At 35.4% G+C, this 25,473-nt stretch overlaps 3 protein-coding genes across 7 annotated transcripts in view; all 3 read right to left on the bottom strand.

Moving 5' to 3' along the window:
* Nucleotides 1-912, bottom strand: part of dhx37 (DEAH (Asp-Glu-Ala-His) box polypeptide 37) — a 24,385-nt gene extending 23,473 nt beyond the window's left edge. Inside the window, exon 1 of the mRNA XM_016500968.1 lies at nucleotides 853-912. The gene's annotated coding sequence lies outside the window, so the exon portion shown is untranslated. The remainder of the gene's footprint in view (nucleotides 1-852) is intronic.
* The window catches only part of LOC107699650 (septin-5-like), a 26,023-nt gene extending 2,712 nt beyond the window's left edge, over nucleotides 1-23,311 (bottom strand). Inside the window, exons 1-12 of one of the 3 annotated variants that reach the window (XM_016500970.1) lie at nucleotides 23,212-23,311; nucleotides 23,034-23,044; nucleotides 15,016-15,106; nucleotides 14,845-14,931; nucleotides 13,887-14,010; nucleotides 13,235-13,369; nucleotides 11,970-12,087; nucleotides 11,681-11,782; nucleotides 11,390-11,486; nucleotides 10,125-10,260; nucleotides 9,927-10,029; nucleotides 8,369-8,865 (exon numbers count right to left, since the gene is read on the bottom strand). In XM_016500970.1, coding sequence (XP_016356456.1) covers nucleotides 8,803-8,865; nucleotides 9,927-10,029; nucleotides 10,125-10,260; nucleotides 11,390-11,486; nucleotides 11,681-11,782; nucleotides 11,970-12,087; nucleotides 13,235-13,369; nucleotides 13,887-14,010; nucleotides 14,845-14,931; nucleotides 15,016-15,106; nucleotides 23,034-23,044; nucleotides 23,212-23,254 — 1,110 coding nt within the window. In that variant the 5' untranslated portion in view covers nucleotides 23,255-23,311 and the 3' untranslated portion in view covers nucleotides 8,369-8,802. Of the gene's footprint in view, nucleotides 1-8,368; nucleotides 8,866-9,926; nucleotides 10,030-10,124; nucleotides 10,261-11,389; nucleotides 11,487-11,680; nucleotides 11,783-11,969; nucleotides 12,088-13,234; nucleotides 13,370-13,886; nucleotides 14,011-14,844; nucleotides 14,932-15,015; nucleotides 15,107-16,902; nucleotides 17,154-23,033; nucleotides 23,045-23,211 lie in introns of those variants that run through there. The other 2 variants (XR_001635483.1, XM_016500969.1) reach the window with 2 other exon arrangements.
* Nucleotides 1,964-15,448, bottom strand: gp1bb (glycoprotein Ib platelet subunit beta). Of its 3 annotated transcripts, none has more exons than XM_016500974.1 (3): nucleotides 15,442-15,448; nucleotides 5,493-5,856; nucleotides 1,964-3,077 (listed from the first exon to the last, which is right to left on the bottom strand). In XM_016500974.1, exons 2-3 carry the CDS (start codon nucleotides 5,831-5,833, stop codon nucleotides 2,798-2,800), a joined length of 621 nt encoding a protein of 206 aa, XP_016356460.1. In that variant the 5' UTR covers nucleotides 5,834-5,856; nucleotides 15,442-15,448; the 3' UTR covers nucleotides 1,964-2,797. The 3 variants fall into 3 exon arrangements, with proteins under 3 accessions (XP_016356460.1, XP_016356458.1, XP_016356459.1); XM_016500972.1 differs by lacking the exon at nucleotides 15,442-15,448 and adding an exon at nucleotides 6,845-6,910; XM_016500973.1 differs by lacking the exon at nucleotides 15,442-15,448 and adding an exon at nucleotides 6,845-6,904 and having other exon boundaries at nucleotides 5,493-5,848.
* Nucleotides 23,312-25,473: the final 2,162 nt, after the last annotated feature.

The raw sequence follows: 25,473 nt of genomic DNA, 5'->3' as shown, positions 1-25,473 counted from the left end.
CCTATGAAATATGAGATATTCGTATGAAAATGTTGCCAAGTTATTACTCCCATTATTACACTTCTTTTTTTCCATTATGGTTTGCCCCAAGAACACATTAATATTCAAATTAGATGCAATCTATAGATACATTGTATAGAATGGGAATACCAATGTATGGACAATTAACGCACATATTGCATTAAAAGAGTATATTAAATCATCCTGTTATATCTTTCATAACATAGTTGAGAATCATCTTTGTGCAAAGTTTGGCTAAAAATAGCCAGAAACCTAAAAACGGATTGGTGAATGAAAAAACCCCCACTGTTTTGGCCTATACAGTATACATGCCTTTTCATGTCTATTTTTTATTTATTTATTTTTAATAACTTCTCCTGGCGTCCTCTACAATGGACATAGAATAAAATATGAATACAGTATATATTTTTTTATGTTCTTCTAAAAAATAAGTAATAATAATAAAATAAAACAAAATTCACAAAAAAACAAAAATTCTGGTTCTCAGGAGGATATATGGCTGGACATGTTTTCGTGATTTTCTCCCCAGCTACTGCTGACCAACACATCTTTTACCACTCATTGTGGCTAATTCGAGTATGTTCTGTGTTATAATGTGAGATAGAGAGATCATCTTATATCTGCTCACGTGTGCTGATGGATGTCAGTGTTTACGCTGCTCGAGATCAGCTAACAGATTAACATTCATTAAAAACCACTAAATCACTGACGCTGGAAAGCTTCTACGTTATCAAACATTGACTACATTAATAGGATCGCTACGTCCTTTATCCGCATAAAAAATCATTGTAACCAATTCATCTAAATGTCTCGATATTCGAAAAGACTCACGTGTTGATCCTGTGGTGATGTTATGCAACCTTTAAATGAGACCGATGCGCTTCAGCAGCGATAAAAGGTTCCGGGATTGATGTTTCGAGCGAGCGAATCCGGACACTGGTGCGCCGGAAGTGCTGTTGCTTTTGCATCGTTTGTGCCAAAACTCAGGCCAAAACATGCAAAGTATAATACAGTAAATGCAATTAAAATAATCAAATACCATTAAATATGAAGTGTTTGTATAATATGTTTTTAATGAGTATGGCTTGTCTAAACAGGCACAAATGTATCTTTAAAAATGTCTAAAAATTGATAAAACTGATCCGAGATCAGGTATAAACCACAGACACGTATCGCGAATTATAACTTTCAATAAGAGAAACATTTCAAATGTATTATTATTAATATTAATAAGTGCCTTATTATATTATATATTATATCCTGCTATATTTTATATTATTTTAAAACATTTGTAAAGTATAACAATAACAACAACAATAATCATACTAATAATAATGATGATCATGATCATGAAATATGCGCTTTGTTTTTGCAACCTTAAAAAAACTTAAAAAAACCAAATGTTATTGAAGCTATATAAAAAAAGAAATGGATATAATAGTGAATAACAAACTTTCACTGAGAAACATTTCAAATGTATTATTATTAATATTAATATATGCCTTTTATATTATATTACGCTATATTTTGTGTTTTATATTATTTGAAACAAACATTATAATTTGTAAAGTATAGCAACAACAACAATAATATGGCGCTTTGTTTTTGCAACCTTAAAATATGTCATTGAAGCTATAAAAAAAGGATATAATCGAACACAGCATACACATGCACCTGTAAATATGCACCGAAATTGTTTAATTCATTGTGACCAATGGATCAAGTTTACAAGAGTGTAATTTTTACAAAGAAAGTACAAAAGAAATGTCAATTTTATTTATATAGCACTATTGAAACAACACATGTTGACCAATGCGCTTTACATCATCTCTGTATAAAAACAGAATAAGAAATAATTAAAAACATCACCTATGATAGTAATAATAACAATACAAAACAACAACAACAATAATAATTATTATTGTTTATTATTATTATTATTATTATCAACAAGAATAATACGCCATGACAAACAAGTGTGTCTTAATCTGTATTTTAAAAACATGTAGGTACAGAGTCAGCGTCATGTAAGGGTAAGCTATTCCAAAGTCTTGGTGCTACTAATCGTACGAAAAGTACATTTTGAGTTGTTAGAAGAAGTGGGCTCAATGTAAACCAAATTTTGCACATTTTACAAATGACTTTAAATTATATGTAAATCTCTTAGAACAAACAAAAAACAAAAAAGCATTGAAAACATGTAATGCTCTGAAAGTGAAAGCATTGAACTTTATGTCATTTTCTTTCTTTTTTTTTCTCTGGCAGCTAATAATGTTAATTTGATAATGTGAATATGTAACACCTCATGTTCTTGTGGCATTGAATTAATAAAGCAAAAAAAAAAAAATTTTTTTGAGTTGTTGATCTCAGTGTTCTTCCAGTCTGCTACTCAATTAGCAGATCTGATAAATAAGCCGGTGCAAGGCCATGCAAAGATTTATACACTATAAAAGAAGCTTAAAATCAATCATATACGCTAGGCTACTGTACAGGAAGCCAGTGTAGAGAGACCAAGGATGGAGTGATGTGTTCACGTTTTTTAATATTCATTAAAAAAAAGGGATTTATTCTTTATTTTTACAGTACATATTTGGTTGTCTAAACTAAGTTAAGCAGTTTTTTTGCTTCACTGTATGCACACACAAAAAAGCAATTAAAAAGGAGATATATATAAAAGGGAAATTTTATTTTATATGACAAATAAAAATGAACTGTGCAAAATTATTACAATGAAATGAACACAGTTCCTTTTGGTCTGGTTTGAGACCGTCTCGTCCTACAAGCTCCTGTCTTTTAACATGGCGTATTCATCCTCCGCCGTGAAGCTCTCCGCGGCCGTGCGCCTCGCCTCCCGGGTGAGCAGCTCAAACCGCCGGAGGAAGAGGATGACAGAGGCCAGCAGGAGCACCTGCACGGTGATGAAGATGAAGAGGCTGATCTGAGAGGCCAGAGCCAGATTACACAGCCAATAACGACAGGAATCCAGCAGCTCCTGCTCGGACAGATACGTGAGCAGGCGCCCCCGCAGGTGAGCAGGAGAACTGCAGCTGACGTTCCTAAAAAAAAAAACAACACACACAAATTTTAATTTAAGTATCAACTTTGTTTCGGATGTTTCTAAAGTTCCTTGCGTAAATGAAACAAGCTTTTCAGGTGTTTTCTCAGGATGAACATCTGAGAAGCAGGAGACTTTAATTGTATTGCTGTCTAACAAGTGAGATATTAAAGGGGTGGTTGATTGCGATTTCACTTTTTTAACGTTAGTTAGTGTGTAATGTTGCTGTTTGAGCATAAACAATATCTGCAAAGTTACGAAGCTGAAAGTTCAATGCAAACGGAGATGTCGTCTTTTAAAATGTCTGGTAGGGACTACAGCGAGTTACTTCCCGGGTTTGTGACATCACAAACCCTGATAAACCCCGCCCTCGGGAAAAGGCAGCAAAGGGGGCAAGGCCATGCTGCACTGCTTTAGAGAAGAGGAAGAGAAAACTAGAGCTGCACGTGAAAATCTATTCATATATGAATCTCGATTCTGTCTTCTAACGATTCTAATGGATTCACAAGTTTCAAAAATCAATGTTCTAAAGCAGCGGTTCTCAATACTGTTCCTCGCATCCCCTGCTCAGCCTCTCTCTCTCATTCAGATCATCAGCTCAGTTCTGGACCTTTAGACGCGCACTAGAGGCGGTTTAGCCAATCACAACACACTGGGCCAGCTAACCAATCAGAGCCCATCGCCTATTTCTGAGGGAGGGGCTTCATAAAAACAGGAAAAGATCAGCCCGTTTCTCAGAGAAGGGACAGAGCGGTGTGGAATAAAGGTAAATTATGTGAAAAATAATGCGTTTTTAAAAAAACAAAGCATTAAAACATGTTAGACTGCACCCCATAATCACAATCAAGCCTAGAAAAAAAACAGTGAACCACCCCTTTAAGGCAAGGCAATTAGTGTAGGAACAATTTTAACTCCGAAATCTCTCAGTTACTTACATAGAAATGGCAAGTAACACACTGAACTAAACAATCATACTAAAAATTTGTAAGAAACAACAAATACGATGCAGGGCTATGGTATATTTAAAATACCTCATAAAATATATAGGCCTACCTTCTGACATCATGACTGAACAGATGCTGATCAATTATATGGATATGGAACTATATTGTGAAATTTTGAAGACTGAAATAGTATTTTCTTCTTGTTGAACATACTCCAATAATCTTTATTTACAACTGTGAAAAATCATTAATAACTAACAGCTATCACCATGCTTCCCCAGTTAAGTAGTCACAGTACATGAAGACATTCAGTTTTGTAAAATTTTTCTGAAATGTTATGTTTGAATATGCAAATTATATATTATCTAATTAAAAAATGCACACATTTGCATACATTTCCATAACAGAAATCTCAACATTGAATGCAGGGTCACAATTTTTTTCTTCAGTCATCTTAGTATCATTGAGATATTATTATAGTTTTTATTTTTAGATTTTCTGATTCCATTTTAGTTGAAGTTTTAGTAATTTATTTTGTTTTTGTCATTTTTATAAGTTTTTAAAATAGGTCTACTGTATATATATTTTTTTTTATTAATTTGTAATTTTATTTTTAGTTATATTTGTTTTATTTCAAGTAACATTTTTTAATGGTTTAAATTTTAGTTTTAGTCAACTATAATAGCCCAGGCTGACATATTAGAGTTAAATGTTTTTACAGATGGGATTTTGTATATCTATTTTTATCAGTCCATAAGTCAGAAATACATTTTATTTTATTTTCAATAAAAGGCATTTTTATATTCTTTAACATTTGACAACTGGTAGAAAACAGCATATGAACTTTGTCTTATTTTCTTTTAACCAACAGAAGAAAAAAAATGAATTATTTTATATTATGAATATAAAATAACTGAGAATATAGATGGGAATAAAGCTGGAAAATTGAAGATGAAGAGAAGATTTCTGGGTCATGCAGGAGAAAAACAAATTTTGAGAAAACGGCCTTTAAAAATAGGCTATGTATTGTAATTAAAGGCACAATATGTAAGATTTTTTCATTAAAATATCCAAAAACCACTAGAACAGTGTTATATATTTTGCTGACTTGTGTACTTACATTATCCCAAATGTTTCGAAGAATGTTTAAATCCAGAGAAATAAGCAATTTTAACTAGTGACACGGACCGTGTTCATAGTGTCATTGTGTCGCCTGCCAGTGACGTCATAACCCCTTGATTTCCGGTTTGAATACGCGCCCTCTAGCGGCGAAAATTACATATTGTGCCTTTAAAATCTAAAGATGCAAATAGATAAAGTGTAATAAAATAAACTTTTAAATGTTGTTTTCTTTCCACTAATCTGCAAGAAGACCTGTTATGGAAGCAAAATAACCCAAAATCTCAAAACTGCCTGGTGCATAAATGAATAATAAAAAAAAACAATCTTTAATATTTCATCTAGACACTCACCGTATGGAAGTGTTGTTTCTCTGTTTGAGCAGCCAGCCTCTCAGATAAAGGATGCCGCAGTCACATGACCACGGGTTGCCGTGGAGAGCGGCCAGGCGCAGGGCGGGCAGTGAGTCCAGCAGGCCGTTGGGCAGAGCCGTCAGGTGGTTGTCGTTCAGGTGGAGTTCGGTGGTATGTGAAGGGAAGGAGGAGGGCAGGCTGGCTGTGGTGAGGCCGCGTTTACTGCAGTCCACCACACCGGCCGCGCAGGAACACACCTCAGGACACGAGAGCTGAGCCACGGTCATCTCACTGCCCAGCAGTGACAGCACGACCTTCAACACGAGCGCAAAACACCGCATGCCAGCACACACACACACACACACTGCAGAGAGACACGAAATCACTGTCAAAATCCTGACATATGTTCCTGCTGTTACTGTGTTCGATTTATCAGTGCACCACGTGTGCAATAAATGGGATTTTGTTCTAATGCAGTGACATCCAGATATTTTTAGTGTTCAAATATTTGTTGGTTCCATGTATGGAGTGCTAAACTGAATAGACAGCGATGTTTAGGCTTATCTGGAATTTCAGGAGGAAGCAAAGGAAGCAGAGAAGACAAAGATAAAGTACCAGGATGATTCAAACATTTCATGGTCTCAATGTAGAGGAAAAAACACTTACAAATCTAATGCACATTTTTAGGTTGAAATTGAATTGCAAAATTACAAAAACATTTAATTTAATGAAACTATTAATTTATAATTAAATACAATTAATTCATGCTGACAAACAAGTACTAAAATGTTATTGGATATTGCAAAACCAATGCAATATCATGTTTTTGGCATGCACAATGGTAAGTTTTTTTTTTAATATATATATAAATGCAATGGTACATGAAAACACAATGGTATATATAGTGTCACAGTCACAGTGTCAGAGTATTCCATTTATTTTATATTATTTTGTTTTATTTTATTTTATTAGGTTTTTGCAATAAAGCTTTTTTTAAATTTTATATAGCTCTATTTTATTTTTTATACTTTATTTTATTTTATTAAACATAAAAAGTTATATTCCTCAACATTTGACACTTAGAAAATAGCTTATGTTCTTATTTTATTTAAATATCTCATTTTAACCAACAGTACGTATTATTCACTAAATAGAAGCGTGTGTTTACCAGCCCTTTAGCTCACTGAGGTTCCCAATGGGTGGTGAGCAGAAACAGATGAACAATTTTGGATGAATAATATTTAATTACCAGCTAAATAAATCAAGAACAAGTCATATTTAAGTTACAGAACTAATGCATATATTGTGTCAATTGTTTAAATGTGAGATGAATTTAAAAGTGAAGTTCTTACCAGTGTGTCTGTGTGTCAGTATCAGTCTGAAGGAGCGTTAAGACTGCAGCATCAAACCCAGCTGGGTCACACTGATAAAACTACCTTAACGCCGCCCCCTCAGAGGAATATGTTACAGGAAGTGGGCCGCACTTTCACTCTCTGATACAGGGACATCATAACCGCTTTTCCTTTGAGCTCAGTTAAATTCCCAGTATTGGCCAGTGAATGAAGAGCACAGGAATCATCCAGTATCTGAAACAGACAGGACAACTACACCACATTTCATATTCAATAAAAGGGGGGGGATTCTGCTGATTTCCAAAAAAAAAGGCTTAATATTACCTAATTTGATCAAAATTACAAAAGCAGTCAAATGTGAAAAAAGGGATATTCAAAATGCATCATTTAACTTACAATCAGCAAAGGAGTGGGGGAAAAAATGGCAATCAGGATTAGGCATAAAATAATGTCTTCAGAATCATTCATACATGTGAAAATCAGCTGAGAATTGAACAAACACTTGCACCCATATGGAAATGTAACATATGACATACAGTACAGTACATTGCCTAGTATCAAGAGTGATTTTGCCTTAAATATATGTTATATATCTATAAGGTGATATATAATTTTCACAAAAGTACATTCTCTGGGTAGATGAAGATATAAGTTCATAACATAAATAAAATCCCCACAGTAAAATTTGTGCATGTACATAAAATATCTATATGATAACATTTTTATATGCTATTATATGTAGCAACCATGTGTGTCAACTATATATATTTTATATATGCAAGTTTGTGTTTTCTAGTTGTTGTTTTCTTTTTTAAATATGTGTCTATCTTTTATATTTTCTGTTATTGTATTGACGGGTTTCAGGATGACATATATTTCCAAAAAATGTATTACACATACATAAACATACATATTTAGGTAGATATGTGTGAATATATGAAATTGATTTGTAATGGGTTTCATGTATGTTTTTATTTCTTATGACAATATTTCATATATGGACATTTAATATCTGTACATACATTACATTTGCATATGGGTAATCAGAAGAAGATGTGAATCATGTCTTTGTGGCAGGATACAAAACTTCATGTCATAATATATGAGAAATGTCATATTTCATGAGAAAGTGTGACGTACTAGAGCAAAACTTCATTATTTTTGGAATAAGCACCTGTGTGAAACTGTTCGATTTCATTCAGCAAATATGATGCATTGCAAGGTGGTATTACATTTAAAATATCTTATAAATGATATATCTTCTGACATAACAGATACTGATCAGTCACATGGATATGAAACTATAGTAAACACACAACGACAACTGTTAAATTATTCACATTTATTAGCAAGCTTTACTTCAATATTTACATAAACAATTGACATAATATAAATTATTAAATTATTAAAGGCCATTAACACTCATAATAACAATAGATTTTATTCTGATTATTATTGTTATAAAACAAGCAAAAACCAGCCATCTGAACTGAGGATGTTTATTGGTAACAGTTATTGGAGCCGTACTGTATGTTCACATTCACTATAAAAATCAAAACCGCCATCAAACCCAACAAATTCATCACGAAAGGATGTCACTGTCTCTCCAAACACACACACACACACGTCCATGAACCCCTGCACTGTTTCAGAAAACAACTCACACACAAAAAGTCAACATAAATGAGATACCTTCAGAAGGGGGGTGAGTAATTTATGGGCTAATTTTCATTTTTGGGTGAACTAACCCTTTAAATTAGACTGGTTTATGTACGTTCATGATGAATCACATGACAGCGGCACTGTATTTGATGCAGGCAGACAGAAGCACCGAGCAGATGAACAGAGCGGATCTGAGGGTCAGACCTGTAGATATGACATTTGTAAAGTATCATTTAAATGCATTCACATCTGAGGGCTGTAGTGTGTGTGTGTGTGTGTGTGTGTGTGTGTCAGCATCACTGGTCTTTCTCATGCATCTGTTGTTGCATCTTTTCCAGCATCTCCTGCATTCTCTTCAGCTGCACATACAAAACAACACACAGTCAGGAAAATGTCATTGTAACTTTCTTGTAGTTTACACTGGTGAAAAAGCTGAAATGCACAATATCAACATGCCTTTTTTTATCCCCATATCTCATTTTCTCTTGCCAGAAAAACACCTTTTCTATGCAAGTTGTCTCTTTTCTACTGTGCATTAATTTTAAAGCTTGATTTCACATCAATTATACTACTGTTCAAAAGTTTGGGGTCAAAAATATTCTTTTTTGTTTGAAAGAAATTAATAGTTTTAATCAGCAAGTCAATTCATTACATTGATCAAATGTGACAGTAAAGCCATTTAGAATGTTACAAAAGATTCTACTTCAAATAAATGCTGTTCTTTTGAACGTTCTATTCATCAAAGAATCCAGGAAAATAAAATGTATCACCGTTTCCACAAAAATACTGTATGAAGCAGTATCTGTTTTCAACATTGATAATAATCAGAAATGTTTCTTGGGCAGCAAATCAGCATATTAGAATGATTTCTGAAGATCATGTGACACTGAAGACTGGAGTAATGATGCTGAAAATTCAGCTTTGATCACAGAAATAAATTACATTTTAACATTGACAGAAAACCGTCATTTTAAATTGTAATAATATTTCACAATTTTACTGTTTTAAAGTTTTTTTTGTTTTGTTTTTTTTTTTACAGTTTTTGCATTTTTCTAACCACACATTTTTGAACCGTTTAGTAATTTAGTTTTTTTACCTAAATTTGACATAGCAGCATGGCTACTTTACAATAAATTGCTTGTGTATTTCCTTATTTGAAGAATATGAAGCAAAAATGAAGAAAAAAAAATATATAGATAAAAAATATAAATAGATATAATAAAAAAAATGACAAGAACAAACAACAAAATTACTAAAAGTTGAACTAAAATTAAAATGAAAACAGAAAATATAAAAATAAATACTAATTCAAAATATGAATAAAAGCAATAATAGTATCTCAATGACAGTAAAATAACACTAGCGTCACTACAACACACTTCTCAGTGCTGGTTTAATATCAGTGATGATCGTTTTGTACCTCTTCATCCTTCATCTTGATGAGTTTCTCTGTCTCCACGTCTGGTGTGGGCAGAGGCAGGATGGGTAGTGGACTGTCCGTATGGTTATCCTGCGCAAGTTTACTGAAACACACAAACACAAACGTGCATTATACGAACCACATCTATGCTGGAAAGTTCAACAAACAAACGTTAATCACTCTGTGAATGTCACACACCTGGTCATCTCCTGGATGCAGTGGGCTCGGTAGTTTTCGTAGTGCACGTCGCACGTCACGTCTTTCAGGTCGTGCATGTGAGAGCGAATCAGCATGTTCCTCAGTTTCACAAAGTCACAGTGAGACTGATTCTCCACTGAACAACACACACATAGAAATGCCATAGAGTTCACTGTCATGAACACACATACCTTTACATACCTCTACATTTACACAGTGGTGGACGAAGTACACAAATCAAGTACTTGAGTAAAAGTACAGATACCCTAATAAAATATTACTCCAGTAAAAGTACAAAAGTACTTAATGTACTTAAGTATTAAAAGTAAAAATATAATGATCGTTAAACCATGTTAATTATTTATTCTAGCCAGCACTCGTCAGACTAGTCATAGTCAGCACTAGTATGAAAGATTAGTGCACACATTTAATATGCATTGATTTTCTACCAAAACTTATTATACGTTATCGAAATTTGAAGTTTATACCAACACTAATATATCAGTTTAAGTTACTGATTATTCAAGCGTGCAAACAAGGGATAATAATAATATACTATATAGTATTTAAAAATAAATTGCAAATATGTTGATAACAAATTGTATAAAAATAAAATGTACAGATGTCACATGGGGCAAAAATGTGTTAACATTTTAATAAGAATGCTATGCAAATATACTAGTTTTCATATTACAACTCGCAGATTCAGTTGACAAATTCCTGACAGTCATGGCTTAAATGTGATTTTCATTTACAATAATCAATATTCAAATTTGGCCTTAGTAACTCACTTTTTGCGTAATCAGTCACGCTCGCATTCAATGAGCCGGTTCTTGGCTCATTTAGACTTGATCATTGAATCAGTGAGTTGTTGACTTGCTAGCATTATGCTGTTCTGTTTGAGTTCTTTGAGCTGCACTACTATATACTACATATGAACAAGTATGCACTGTGCTAATGATGATAAAGTGCATGCTTCTGTAGTGTGTGTAGTGTTGTTTTGGCTAATAATGTCCAGTATGTTAGTATAGGGACAAACTACATCATAAAACTGAAATAGTGAACCAGTGAAAAGCTTGTGAAATGAACTATCAGAGTAAAAATGTCCATGTATGATATTGTTTATCGCCCAGCCCTATCATCACGACACTTTTGACATTCTGTAGAAATTTCAACATACTATAAGTATGCACAATCCATTTGCCAAGCGTTAATGTCTGTTTTGGTGTACTTGTGTAGAGCGTTTCCGGCTTAAGGATACTGACCTTCCACGATGCCCCAGGGGTAAAGACGACCTCTAAACCTCTGACCTCTGGCCTCCACCACTGTATTACTGCCGATGACAGCGAACGGAGTGCACTCCTACAGTACACACACACGCATAAGACACATAAGAGGAGACAAGCTTCACTCCTCCAGCTGTTGGCAGCTGTAAAAAGTCCATCATGTGAGTAAAATCAACCCAAACGGAGTGAAATTCATTCAAATTCATTCGGATATTTAGAAGTGTGTTTGGAGATTTAGTTAAAATGACTTATGAGATGTGTTTGCCAGACTTTCAGCTCTTTGTCCATCTGTTTGAACTCCTCCTCTTCATCAGAGTCACACTCAGGAAACTGATACACTTTAATCCCAAAGTGCTCGATCTCGTCTCGCACCTGCAGGAAAACAGACCCACACTATGAACATGACAATCATGCTGCACAACCTGCAAATGTGCAGTAAACAACCAGCTTGAATCGGATGCATTTGGCCTAGTATAAAATAACTGATTCCAGCAGGAGCACCACTTTTAAAAAAGAATCAGATTTACGGTTGACATGCGATCAGATAGTGTCCACTCACCCTGTCCTTGAGCTTTTTGACCTCACTAGGAGTGAGACAGTCCGCTTTAGAGATCAGAGGAATGATGTTCACTTTCTCATGCAGAGCCTTCATGAACTCCACGTCCACCGGCCGCAAACTGCACAGCAGAAATAACAGAGTCTGAACATCTGATGCTTATGATATTCATATGGAGATCAAGGACATTTCACCACCACCCATCTCTAAATTCCATTCTATTCACTTCTATTATGTGTTTAAAAACTGTATAATTTTTTATTAAGAAGACAGGGTATTTTTCACAAGTTGAGACTACCAGCATGGACAGAAAGTCAAATATGTTTACTTTTAACACATTCATACTCAAGAATGATATGAAGTCATGAATTCACATCTGAGAGTCAGTGTCAGGTTTGTTAAAGGAATAGTTCACCCAAACATTTAAATTTGCTGAAAATATCCTCACCCTCAGGTCATCCAAAATATAGATGAGTTTGTTTCTTCATCAGCTTTGGAGAAATGTAGCATTACATCATGTGTTCACCAATGGATGCTCTGCAGTGAATGGGTGCCGTCAGAATGAGAGTCCAAACAGCTGATAAAAACATCACAATAATCCACAAGTAATTCACACCACTCCAGTCCATCAGTTAACATCCTGAGAAATGAAATTCTGCGTGTTTGTAAGAAACAAATCCATCATTAAGACTTTTTTAACTTCAAACTATTGCAAAATATGAGTCTATAATCCATAATAACGCTTCCTTCAGTGAAAAAGTCAATCCTCTGCTGTTCTCTCACATCAAAATCTACACACATATTTGTTTAAAACTATTTTGGACTGTTTTGGCTTGTAAACGGTGCTTGATCTGTGCAGATTTCTCTCCTGATTCAAACAAGACAAACTTTTCACTGGAGAAACCAATATTATGGATTATGGATTCGGAAACAACTGGAAGCAACAGTTTGAAGTTAAAAACATGGATTTGTTTCTTACAAACTCAGCTTTTGGCTTCACAAGATGTTAACTGATGGACTGGAGTGGTGTGGATTACTTGTGGATTATTGTGATGTTTTTATCAGCTGTTTGGACTCTCATTCTGACGGCACCCATTCACTGCAGAGCATCCATTGGTGAGCAAGTGATGCAATGCTACATTTCTCCAAATCTGATGCAGAAACAAACTCATCTACATTTTGGATGGCCTGAGGCCGATTATGCAACTATGAAGATGATGCATATGAACCTGACCCATGCAAGACAGACCCGTTAAACCCGCTCGTACCCGTGTCCAAACGGCGGAATGAAGTACAGACAGCAGTGCACTCTGTTGTCTAATATGTTCTTTCTGTTCAGTCCACTCTCGTCTCTGAAGTACTGTTCAAACTGCTGGTCAGTGTAGTCTGTGATGGGCCTCCAACTGCAAACACACACACAAACACACACTCTTCAGAGTAACACAAATGTACACAATAACACACTAAGGCTTTTTTGTCAGCTGATCTAAAATAATTACTTATAGTCACCCTGAGAAGTTAATATTTTAATAACTTAACAACACATTTGCATGTGCACAACTGTCTAATATCAGTTAATAATGGTCACATGACATGCAGGCAAAAAAAATAAAGTAAATATTTTTTAGTAAGTATTTTATTTTGATTGTTTTTCTTTTAAAGTTGTGCATTTATTTTAACATTTGTTATCTTTTATTTTAGTTTATTTTTTATTATTTTCTTTCTTTATTTAATTTTTTATGATTTATTTAATTATTAGATTTTCATCAACCACTCAGGCTCTCAAGGCTACTGTATTATGAATACAGACATGACTAAAGAGCTTTCATAAAATGCTGTATTGAGCAATCAGCATTTACGACTGTAACTATCCGTTTCGTAACTGTGCTCATGGGATGCTGAGAGCAGCTAAATTCTCACCATTCATTGTTATTGACCGCGTCTCCAAACCCCGGCGTGTCCACAATGGTGAGTTTGAGTTTGACTCCTTTCTCCTCGATGTCAACCGTGTGTTTGGTGATCTCAACCGTCTGATTAATACGCTCTGTTACAGGAAACACACAATATAGCATTCAAACTAACAAACCTGTTGAAGAGATGTAAACTTGTGTATATGCTACACTACTGTTAAAAAGCTTTGGGTTGGTAAGACTTTTTAATGTTTTTTTTTTTGTCTCTTCTACTCATCAAGGCTGCATCTACATTATTTAATCAGAAATACAGTATAAACAGTAATATTGTGAAATATTATGACAATTTAAAAATAACTGTTTTCTATTTGAATATATCTTAAAATGTAATTTATTCCTGGGATGAAAAGCAGAATTTTCAGCATCATTACTCCAGTCTTCAGTGTCACATGATCCTTCAGAAATCATCCTAATATGCTGATTTGCTGCACATGAAACATTTATGATTATTATTCATGTTGAAAACAGTTGCGCTGCTTCATATTTTTGTAGACACAATGATACATTTTAGTTTTTTATGCTTCTTTGATGAATAGAAAGCTTCAGAAATCATCCTAATATGCTGATTTGCTGCACATGAAACATTTATGATTATTATTAATGTTGAAAACAGTTGTGCTGCTTCATATTTTTGTAGACACAATGACACATTTTAGTTTTTTATGCTTCTTTGATGAATAGAAAGTTCAAAAGAACAGAATTTATTTGAAATAGAAATCTTTTGTAACATTATAAATGTCTTTACTATCACTTTTGATCAATTTAATGAATTCTTGATGAATAAAAGTATTAATTTCTTTTAAGAAACAAACAAAAAACAAAACAAGTAGCAGTGTATATTGTATTCTTATATAACAATAACAGAATTGTTATTTTGGGGTGTACTGTTCCTTTAAGACAATTCTTACCTTCTGCATTTAACAATTTTCTGTCTTTATAAAGATCTGTGAGGAAGAGGCTGTTAACTAGAGTAGACTTTCCCAATCCAGATTCACCTAAAACACATACAGTGAAATTGTTATTGACAAAGATGAACATGAAGTCAGTGTCACATGTTATTATGAGGATCTCAGCCGTACCTGCCACCATCAGAGTGAAGTCAAAGCCCTTCTTCACCGACTTCCTGTGGACTTGATTAGGAAGCGTAGCAAAGCCAACATACTGTTTGTCCTGAAAGACACAAGTCAAAACATGAACATTCTGTATAATTTATTCTTTTGCATTTTATGGAAGAAAGTAAGTTATATAGGTTTTGAAGGATTATTGGGTGAACCGTCCCTTTAAGACCGAACTTCTGTGAATCGTCAGACTGGCACAAAAATAGCACAGAATAAAAAGCCCAGTAGTGTTGAGTCTCCTGCAGATCTACCAACTGTGCCGGAAACCGCTCAGCAGTCATAACCACTCAAACTGACACGGAGAACACAGACATTACTGACGGGAAGCAAAATCTCTATTAAACCTGACAGCAGAACCAGCTCAGTGTGCAGGCCAAACTGAGTGACCACATACACACAGACAGAAGCCATATTTACATGTGCTGAAAAGGCCTTTTTAACACACTCAAACTTGGGCCAAACTCAACTCATCTGACTGCCAGAGCATCTCACAAACCGTCATGTGTGTTTCCGCTGTCCATCATCCTAGAAAAGAGAAACCCTGCCTTATCTCACCCCACAAGTACAGTGTGTGTGAGAGAAGAGGAATAAAGATGCATGTGTGCGCAACTAGATTTTTACATTTTATGAAGTGGTAACACTTGTAGCCTTTATGTACAATGCATTATAAAGGTATTCAGAGTATAATGCACATTGTAATGCATTATATGTTTTCATGAATAAAATAAAAAAATATTATAATGCATTTTAGTTTTTTTGTGTTTCCGCTGTCCATCATCCTAGAAAAGAGAAACCCTGCCTTATCTCACCCCACAAGTACAGTGTGTGTGAGAGAAGAGGAATAAAGATGCATGTGTGCTCAACTAGATTTTTACATTTTATGAAGTGGTAACACTTGTAGCCTTTATGTACAATGCATTATAAAGGTATTCACAGTATAATGCACATTGTAATGCATTATATGTTTTCATGAATAAAATCAAAAAATATTATAATGCATTTTAGTTTTTTCAGATTCCTTGTTGCATCTAAAAATTGGTTTATCATGCAGAAAAAAAAGGTAATTGCGACTTTTTATCTCACAATTTGGACTTTTGTCCCGCAATTCTGAGTTTATACTTTGTTTCTTGCAGTTCTGAGAAAGAAAAAAAAATTCAGAATTCTGCTTTTTTTTCTCGCAATTTACATTAGAGTTTACATCTCACAATTCTGAGTTTACATCTTGCAATTCTGTTTTTTTTTCTTGCAATTGCAAGCTTATATATCACAATTCTGACTTCCTTGCGATTCTGAGTTTGTATCTTGCAATTTTGAGTTTATATCTCGCAATTTTAAAATAAGTCCAAATAGTGAGACATAAACTCAGAATTGAAAAAAATAAAAAAATAAATCCAAATTGTGAGATAAAAAAGTTGCAAACAGGCTTCCATTCATCATGCATAATATTTCTAAAGGTGCAACAATGTATACATAAGTATTATAATGCATTATAACCATGGTTACCATTATTCATGAGATCATGCAATGCATTAAATGGTGCACTGCAAGGCATAATTAATGCATTACAAATACTTTTATAATGCATTATATTTCAAGGCTTCATGTGATTGCTAAAGTATACTGAATTATTTAAGCATGTTGCTATGAGGCTGCTAGGGTGTTGCTAAGCAGTTGCTATAGTATTCTGAGTGGTTGTTAAATACTTTAAATCTCTAACTACATATGAGCAAACACCACTAACACAAACAAAATTTACACAATATCATGCTTGTGACTACATATTATTTACAATAACACTAATAAACAAAACTGAAGCATATATATATATAATATATATAAACAGCGAACCTTCTGTCGGGTGGTTCTGGTTCGGGGACACAGAAGTTTCTCCACCAGTTTCTCCTGCAGCATCATGGTGTCCATCCTGAACCAGACGTCACAGAAATGTGTGCCGTCCCTCTTTATACCTGCGTGACCCTCAGTTTATCACTCTCTGCCTCTATAAACCCTCTCTGGTTTCCTTTTCCCTGTTTTCTGTTTGTCTCTTGCCCACGGCACATCCCAGCGCGCCGTGTTCAGACAGGCAGGCAGAGGAATCCCCACATGACTGAATGAAAGACTGACAAAAGAAGGTACTGACTGAGAGAGAGAGTGAGAAAAACGAAAAGACGTAAAGGAAAAAAAAGCATGGAAGCAATTTTAGACAGGAAAGGAGGGGGGGGCTGAAAACGGGAATAAAAACACTCATTCATTTAGTCGTTCATTCCCCCCCCACTTTTTTTTTTTTCCACAGATGGCTCTGAGGTTCAGGAATTTCTGTGTGTGTGTGTGTGTGTATTTTTTAGGGAGCAAGACACATTTAGTAAGACGGCAGCCACACCCTTTATTCGTTCATTCCCCCCCCACTTTTTTTTTTTTCCACAGATGGCTCTGAGGTTCAGGAATTTCTGTGTGTGTGTGTGTGTATTTTTTAGGGAGCAAGACACATTTAGTAAGACGGCAGCCACACCCTTCCCAACAGACCTTGCCAGACTGGCACAGCTTTTCTACAGACTACAGCACAGCAGCCTGATCTTTACTATAGCATTATTTTCAAATGCTATGATGATGCATGGGGTCAGTAAGATTTTTTTTTTTTTTTATAAAATGTATAATTTTATTTAGCAGGATGGAATAAATTGATCAAAAGTGACAGTAAAAAATGTATAATGTTACAAAGATTTCGATTTCAAATATTTTAACTTTCTATTCATCAAAAAATCCTCAAAAATGTATCATGGTTTCAACAAAAATATGAAGTAGCACAACTGTTTTCAACATTGATAATAATCAGAAATGTTTCTTAAGCAGCAAATCAGCATATTAGAATGATTTCTGAAGATCATGAGCCTTGATGAGCAAAACAGACTGCTTTAAAAAAAAAATCTTTTAGACTCTGAACACAGTCTCTCTCTCTCTCTCTCACTCTATATATATAATTCCACCAGGGGGCACTAGTATAATGAAACTCAAGGATTTTCTCTCCATGCACAAGAGCATTAAAATCATTCACACATACACACAAATTCATAATGTAATTGTTTCATCCTGACACCTGATATCACAACTAATGACACAATTCAGTGACTCTCTTATATAACATGAAAATGGTATCAACTGACATTATATTTAGATAATCGGAATGTAATGAACCACAAAAGTTAATGAATGTAAGCTTAAATGCATTAAAACTGAATGTGTCATAAAATTTCCGCCTAATGTGTAATATTACATGCATGTGCTCGTAGTGATGACACTCAAAGCCTGTCGGACCAGATTCTGTGAATATGTGTGTGACTGAACATCTTCAAACTAGATTTTTCACATTTTCTGAATGAAATGCTTGCCTATGCAATTCTGTTAGGGTTAGAGTTAAAGGTTCGGGGTTCGTTCAGATCACTAACCCTAATATGAGCAATAGTAATAGTGATGTCTGAGCAAACAGCACTAATAAAAATCTTCATATGAAGCATGATTCACCTCATTATGGGGGTCTGGTCATGCATATAGATGATGAGTGTGCTGGTGGGGGGTCCAGAGGGGGTCTGTTGAATAGAGCAGAACAGATGTCCTTCAGTGATACAATAGTCCTGAACCCCTCCTAACAGAGAACAGCACCCTCTCAGTGTCCAGCTGCCCTCCATGAGTGCCACCTGGAACAACCCTCACCAGACACAGACCAATATCTGTATTGTTTTTAATCAGTGCTGTTTGAGGAACTCCAATACGATCAGTGTATTAAAGAAACACGTCTTCAAACGTGTCAAAAGAAATGGAGGAAACAGCTTTTATTTAACACCGTTTGATCACAAACTCAAAACACTTTTGCAACTGCATAACAACACCCTGGAAACCACTGAGAACACTGTAGTAACCCCACAGCAATGCACACAAAGCCATTTATATCATCTTAGCAACAGCATAGCAACACCCAGGAAACCAACTAGAACACCCAACACAACATAACACAGAGACAGGCATTCAGAATACTTTAGGAATAGCATAGCAACGACTTGTAAACCACCCACACCAACAACCACAGTGGCTCACAGAAAGGCATTCAGAATGCTTTATCAACTGCATAGCAACACCATGCCAACCGCTCAGAATACCCTAGAAACCGCAGAAAGGCATTAAGAACACTTTATCAACTGCATAGCAACACCATGACAACCACTCAGAACATCCTAGAAACCACACATCAACAATGCAAAGAAAGTCATTCAGAATCTCTTAGAAACTGCATAGCAACACTCTGGCAACCACCCAGAACACCCTAGCAACTGCATAGCAATGCCCTGGCAACCACCCAGAACACCCTAGCAGGGATAGCAATTCACTGCGATTCACTGCAACTGCATAGCAATGCACATAAAGTCATTGAGAATACATTAGCCACTGCATAGCAACAGCCTGGCAACCACCCAGAACACCCTAGCAATAACATAGCAACAGAATAAGAAGAACTGCTACTGCAGGTTCAGTCAAATTCACTCCAAATGCAAAGCAATGCGCACAAAGTCATTGAGAATACATTAGCCACTACATAGCAACACCCTGGCAAGCACCCAGAACACCCTAGCAACCATATAGCAAAGCAAAGAAAGACATTCAGAATATCTTAGCAACCGCATAGCAACACCCTTGTTGTGTACATTAACATTTTTCATTGTATTTTCACAAATGTATTTATCCATTATTTAACCAGAAAGGTATATAGAAATAATACAATCTCTCCGTCCAGCAAGTCTTGGTCAGATAATGCAGACATGCTGCTCATCTCAAGACAGTGATTTCCTGCCTGCTGTTCAGTGAGGTGGGACCAATGATGTCATCCATTAATGCCACATGTGTCTCTCATGTTACACTGAGTGAGTGACTGATGATGTCATGATGATGGGACGGGTGGAGAGACGTCTGAGGATGAGGATGAGGATGAGCAGTGAATGAATGTGCTTACTAAACATCCTCAGGCCAAACAGACCTGATAGCGCAGATGGATAGAACGGTGTTCCCAAAGGGCGACTGCTTTCCTCTCACTTACAGACCATGTCAGCTTTACTGGTTCAGCGGTTTGTTAGTAACACTGCAGGCATGTGATTGAATGGTTCACTGCACCCGTACTGTGGCTTGCATCCAGAGTAACTTGCAATACACTTATTACAGGGACAGTTTCTCTGGAGTAACATGAGGTTAAGTGTTCAGGGGCACAATGGTGATGGACCGTCCCTTGTGGGGTTTAAACCGACAACCATTTACAGCACTTCACAATTCAGGGATAATACTTAAGGAACACTGTATTGCATATATGCTACTAGTCTCTTCTGCTCATCGAGGCTGTGTTTATTTGACCAAAAATACAGTAAAAACAGTACAATTGTGAAATATTGCTACAATTTAAAATAGCTGTTTTCTATGTATTTTAAGATGTAAGTTATTCCTGTGATGCTAAGCTGAATGTTCAGCATCATTACTCTAGTCTTCAGTGTCACATGATCCTTCAGTAATCATTCTAATTTGAATAATTTTTGTATTGAAAACCGTTGTGCTGCTTCATATTTTTGTGGAAAGCGTGATGCATGACGAATAGGAAGTTCAAAAGAACAGCATTTATTTGAAATAGAAATCTTTTGTAATATAAATGTTTTACTGACACTTTTGATCAATTTTATGCGTGCTTGCTGAATAAAAGTTTTTACTGACACTTTTGATCAATTTTATGCGTGCTTGCTGAATAATAGTAATTAAAAAAAAAATTAATTTCTTTCAAAAAGAAAAAATCGTACTGACCCAAACTTTTGAACAGTGGAGTATATGAGCTAAACAGGCTCACATTTACAGCAAAAGTTCGACCAAATATAACATTTCTGTCTGGAGCACTTACAGAACACTCTGTCCTCTCTCATACTAGATACTGAGATGGATGTTTCTTGCTGTGGCATTTGAGCAACTGCACAGGCCATTTGACTTCATGATCAAAAGAAACTTCAATTCTGCCATCTGTCACGCTGCATGCAGCTGCGCACTAAGCTGACAGCACACTGCAGACAGGTCATTCTATAGAAACACACACACACACAAACTTACACACAGTCTTATTTCAATGCAGTGACCTTTTCAGAGATAAATAAGACGTGTCTGAAATGGCAGCCAACCTTCCACACCATTAAGTTATTAAGCCTCAATGCAGAGAGAGAGAGAAAGAGACCAGAAAATGACAAGGGGAGAAGGAAGGAACAGGAGAATGAGTGTGAGAGGGAGAGAGAGAGAGATCTTGTAACATTGACAGTGTGTGTGTGTGGGTGTGAACTGTTGCATTTCTGCTTTTGCGTAGGATGATGAGCTTTCTAGTAACTACATGTGTGTGTGTATGTGTGTGTGTGTGTGTGTGTGTATGGGTCAAGTGCTGGAAGCTGCGTGAAATTACTAACCTTCTGAACAGCTTCAGTCTACATAGTGAAACAGAATGTTTCCAGCATTAAAGCATTGCTGTATCATTTAGCAGATGCTTTTATACTGTAAAAAAAAATAAAAATAAAACAAAGATTATTGGAGTATGTTTTACATGGAAAATACTTCAGGTTTTCTATTACAAAGTTTCAAAGTTTTGTTTAATTCAATGTGATACTTGCCATTTCTTTGTGATTGTTTGTCAAATTAAAAAGCAATTTATATTTACATACTTGCATTATATCTACATGCTAATACTTCTGAATGATGAAAAAACTTTTAGCAGATATACATTGTTGTTCAAAAGTTTGAGGTCTGTAAGTTTTCACATGTTTTTGAAAGAAGTCTCTTCTTCTCACCAAGGCTGCATTTATTTGATCAAAAATACAGTAAAAACAGTAAAATTGTGAAATATTATTACAATTTAAAATAACTTTTCTATTTGAATATATTTTAAACTGTAATTTACTCCTGTGATGTGCAGCTGAATTTTCAGCATCATTCCTCCAGTCTTCAGTGTCACATGATCTTCAGAAATCATTCTAATATGCTGATTTGCTGCTCAAGAAACATTTCTGATAATTATCAATGTTAAAAGCAGTTGTGCTGCCGAATATTTTTGTGGAAACAGATTCTTTGAACAGCATTTGTTTGAAATATAAAACTTTTGCAACGTTATAAATGATTTAACTGTCACTTTTTGATGAATTTAATGCATTCTTGCATAATAATAATAATAATACATTTTAAAAAGTAATCTTACTGACCCCAAACTTTTACATTTTAAAAATATACAATGATTCAAAAATATTGATGTCCAATAACATGATAATACCACATATACTGGATTGTAACATGAACTAAAGTCTATTAGCTAGAAAAATACATCAACACATAAATAAAAATGATCGCCAAACCATTTTATGAGTGATACTAGAATGTGTGAAACAACATTTAGGTGCAAACCACCAACAGATCTGATTGCTTGAGGAGGTAACACTCTATTTCTTTTCAGCAAATATTCACCAAATACTATAAACATGTATTTGCACACACAGAGCTCAGGGTTCACACTTCAGGCATCTGCTTTATGCGCTGCTCACTCGCCCCGCTCTCACACACTCCGGCTCCTGTAACCATGACAACACCTCCAGAGAGAAACAGCACTATCATCCTCTATCAGAGCTCAAAACGACACAAAACAGCCAGCAGGCACCAGATTTCCTCAAGGCTAGAATGTATGACAGCGCACATTACAATCCTGACGGCTGAGATGATGAGAAATAAAGTGCGTCAGTCGCGGGCACAATCAGCCGAAATGATTTTAAACCTCGTAAACACGAACACGAACACACAAAAATGATTTGCATTCACAAAATGCATAAAACGCACTGTCAGACTTAAAACTGAGGGTCGTGAGATTTTATGTCGCGCGGAACTCTAAAACTGAATTGAAATTGCGAAATGTGGTGAAGTTTCTCGTTTCTCACCTCACTGTCCTCTGAATGCGACCATCGACAGCAGCAGCATCAGCAGCGGCGGCAGGTCGGATGTGGGAAGCAGGTGCGGGATGCGGGAGGGATGAAGACGCACAGGCAGGAAGAGAGAAATCATCAGCATCTCATCCAGTCAAACAGAGTAAAACAGTGCCAGCGTTTGTGTCATTACCGGATTTCACCATTCTGCTCTTATATCGGATGTTGGTGGTCATGTTTCAGGCCGTCTCGCTCTCTGCGGCTCTGCTCTGCTCGGGTTCCGTCTGTCTCACGCTCAGCCCCGCTGGGGACCCCAGGCGTAGAGGGGCGGGGCCACCACAGACGAAACCACGCCCATCAATACGTCATTCATTGACGCAGCTTACAGAACTCTACAACAATGCTGCTTAATGTTACTTTGGTAAATAAAAATGCATTATTTTGTGAAAAGATCAAAATCAGCTTGGCTAAAATAATAATTAAAAACAAATATAGATAAGGGTAAATATATTAAATTACATTAAATCTAGTTTTTTTTTTTTTTTGCATACAGCACATATAGAAAAGAATCGCCCCCTTTTTAAATAATCACATTTTGTTGTTTTGCAGCCTGAAATGGATACGGACACAGTTTTTGATTGAAAATGATATAAAAATTAAATTTTTACATTTAGTAAAAAAATTAAAAAATAACTATATTTAGTGTCAATTATTAGTCTTTAATGAAAAAAAAACACACATTTTAAATGCACCTAATTTTAAAATGTTCTAAAAATGCAGCCGTGTTTACAAAAGTGTACATTAAGTAAAGAAAATGGGGAAAAAAGCTATATTTAGTGTCAATCAATTTTACAGTCTTTAATTGAAAGATTCATATAATTTGCAGGGTCAATTAAACTAGTCAAAAATGATGAATCAAAAAAGCATAATAAAATTTCACTGTTGAGCAAAATATTATTTACGGTGTACAAACAGAAATGGATGAAATTTACACAAATCCACAAACCATTTCTGAGACTTTATGCTTGCAGGAAACTAAAGCGTTCAAAACAAATGACTCAGAAAGTTATTTATTTCTCAACATGAGCAAATACAAAAAGGACCATGTAAAACAGGGAAGTAAGCATTACTGTACCGCACAACGACAACTGTGTTAATCCTTTAAAAAAGGCCTAAACAGGAGATAACCGAGTCAAAATAAGTGGGCTGAACCACAAATACAACAAATCAGAATCAGTGTGTTTACAGCAGACATTAATAATTAGCAAATAACTCACTACAATGCTGTAAAATGACTCGGACATCGATGTGCAGGCAGTGATGGTGCGTTTCAGTCCGTTTCTTAGACCTTGTACCGTTTTGATGAACTTTTAAAACATACAGCTATAAAGGCCCCAGCTGCTAACCAAGAAATATAAAGATCACTGCAGTAGATGTTAATGTTTAAGTAGTAAATAAAGTGAAGATCAAGCAATAAAAATGATAGAAAAAAACCCAAACCATAATAAGTATAAAAGAAGAGAAATGTGTGCACCATGTCTCTAAATGGCGTTTTAAGGCATTTCTGTGAATCAAAATGTAAACTGGCAGCTGAACCAGTGAGTCCACAATAAACGTAACTTTACCATCACTTTACTAGATTCACACTCTCTAAGAAAGGTGAACACATATACATTTGCTGAGCCGCTCTATTAACAGATTTCTCTTTCAAAAAGATGATCAGATATTGTATTATTGACAAAATGCAAACATGATGTCAAGAGATTGTCCAATTGTAGTCTTAGTTTTTTCACGATGCAGGCAAAGTGTCACGTTTATGTGCCTTCTATAGTACTTCAGGTTGTTTTTCTGTAGTCCACTAGAGGGAAGCGCTGCCCAATGCAGCTCAAATCAACACTATGCATATGATGAGAGCATCTGTTTCTTTGTTAGTGATACTTTTTGTGATGAAATTTGTATGTGCTAAACACGACCACTTTTTCATAAACCAGTCCAGCAAACTCTGATATTAATTCACGACGATTATGAACCCGTGCATCTGATAAAACTGTAAACTTGACCAGGTTCATTTACTAGTGCATCGTCCTCTTATTTTAACCCATGTATCCGCAGTCAAAGTAATATATATATGCTTTATAAAGTATTGACAAGGAGATCTGGTAAACATATGCCAGCCTGATGCATGACTGGTTCAAAACAAGCAGCTTAAAAAGAGTGTTTGGCACAGAAAAACATCTAGTCTCCAGCAGACCACAAACCCTGATCAATCTGCAGATGAACATATGAAAGTGAAAGTGACGTGACATTTATTTGATCAAAAATACAGTAAAATCAGTAATATTCTGAAATATTATTACAATTTAAAAAAACTGTTTTCTACTTCAATATATTATAAAATGTTATTTATTCCTGTGATGCAAAGCTGTATTTTCAGCATCATTACTCCAGTCTTCAG

This window comes from Sinocyclocheilus anshuiensis, unplaced genomic scaffold (assembly GCF_001515605.1).
Source record: "Sinocyclocheilus anshuiensis isolate Anshui unplaced genomic scaffold, SAMN03320099.WGS_v1.1 scaffold714, whole genome shotgun sequence".
In the NCBI taxonomy this organism is placed as follows: Eukaryota; Metazoa; Chordata; class Actinopteri; order Cypriniformes; family Cyprinidae; genus Sinocyclocheilus; species Sinocyclocheilus anshuiensis.
Note: the sequence above shows the minus strand (reverse complement) of the source record. Positions and strands in the feature narration are given on the sequence as shown.

Excerpts from the sequence above, each read along its gene's own strand:
- gp1bb (XM_016500974.1), bottom strand. The coding sequence starts at position 5,833 with ATGCGGTGTTTTGCGCTCGTGTTGAAGGTCGTGCTGTCACTGCTGGGC. Across the intron at positions 3,078-5,492 it reads AGAAACAACACTTCCATACG|GAACGTCAGCTGCAGTTCTC; the intron begins GTGAGTGTCTAG and ends TTTTTTTTTTAG.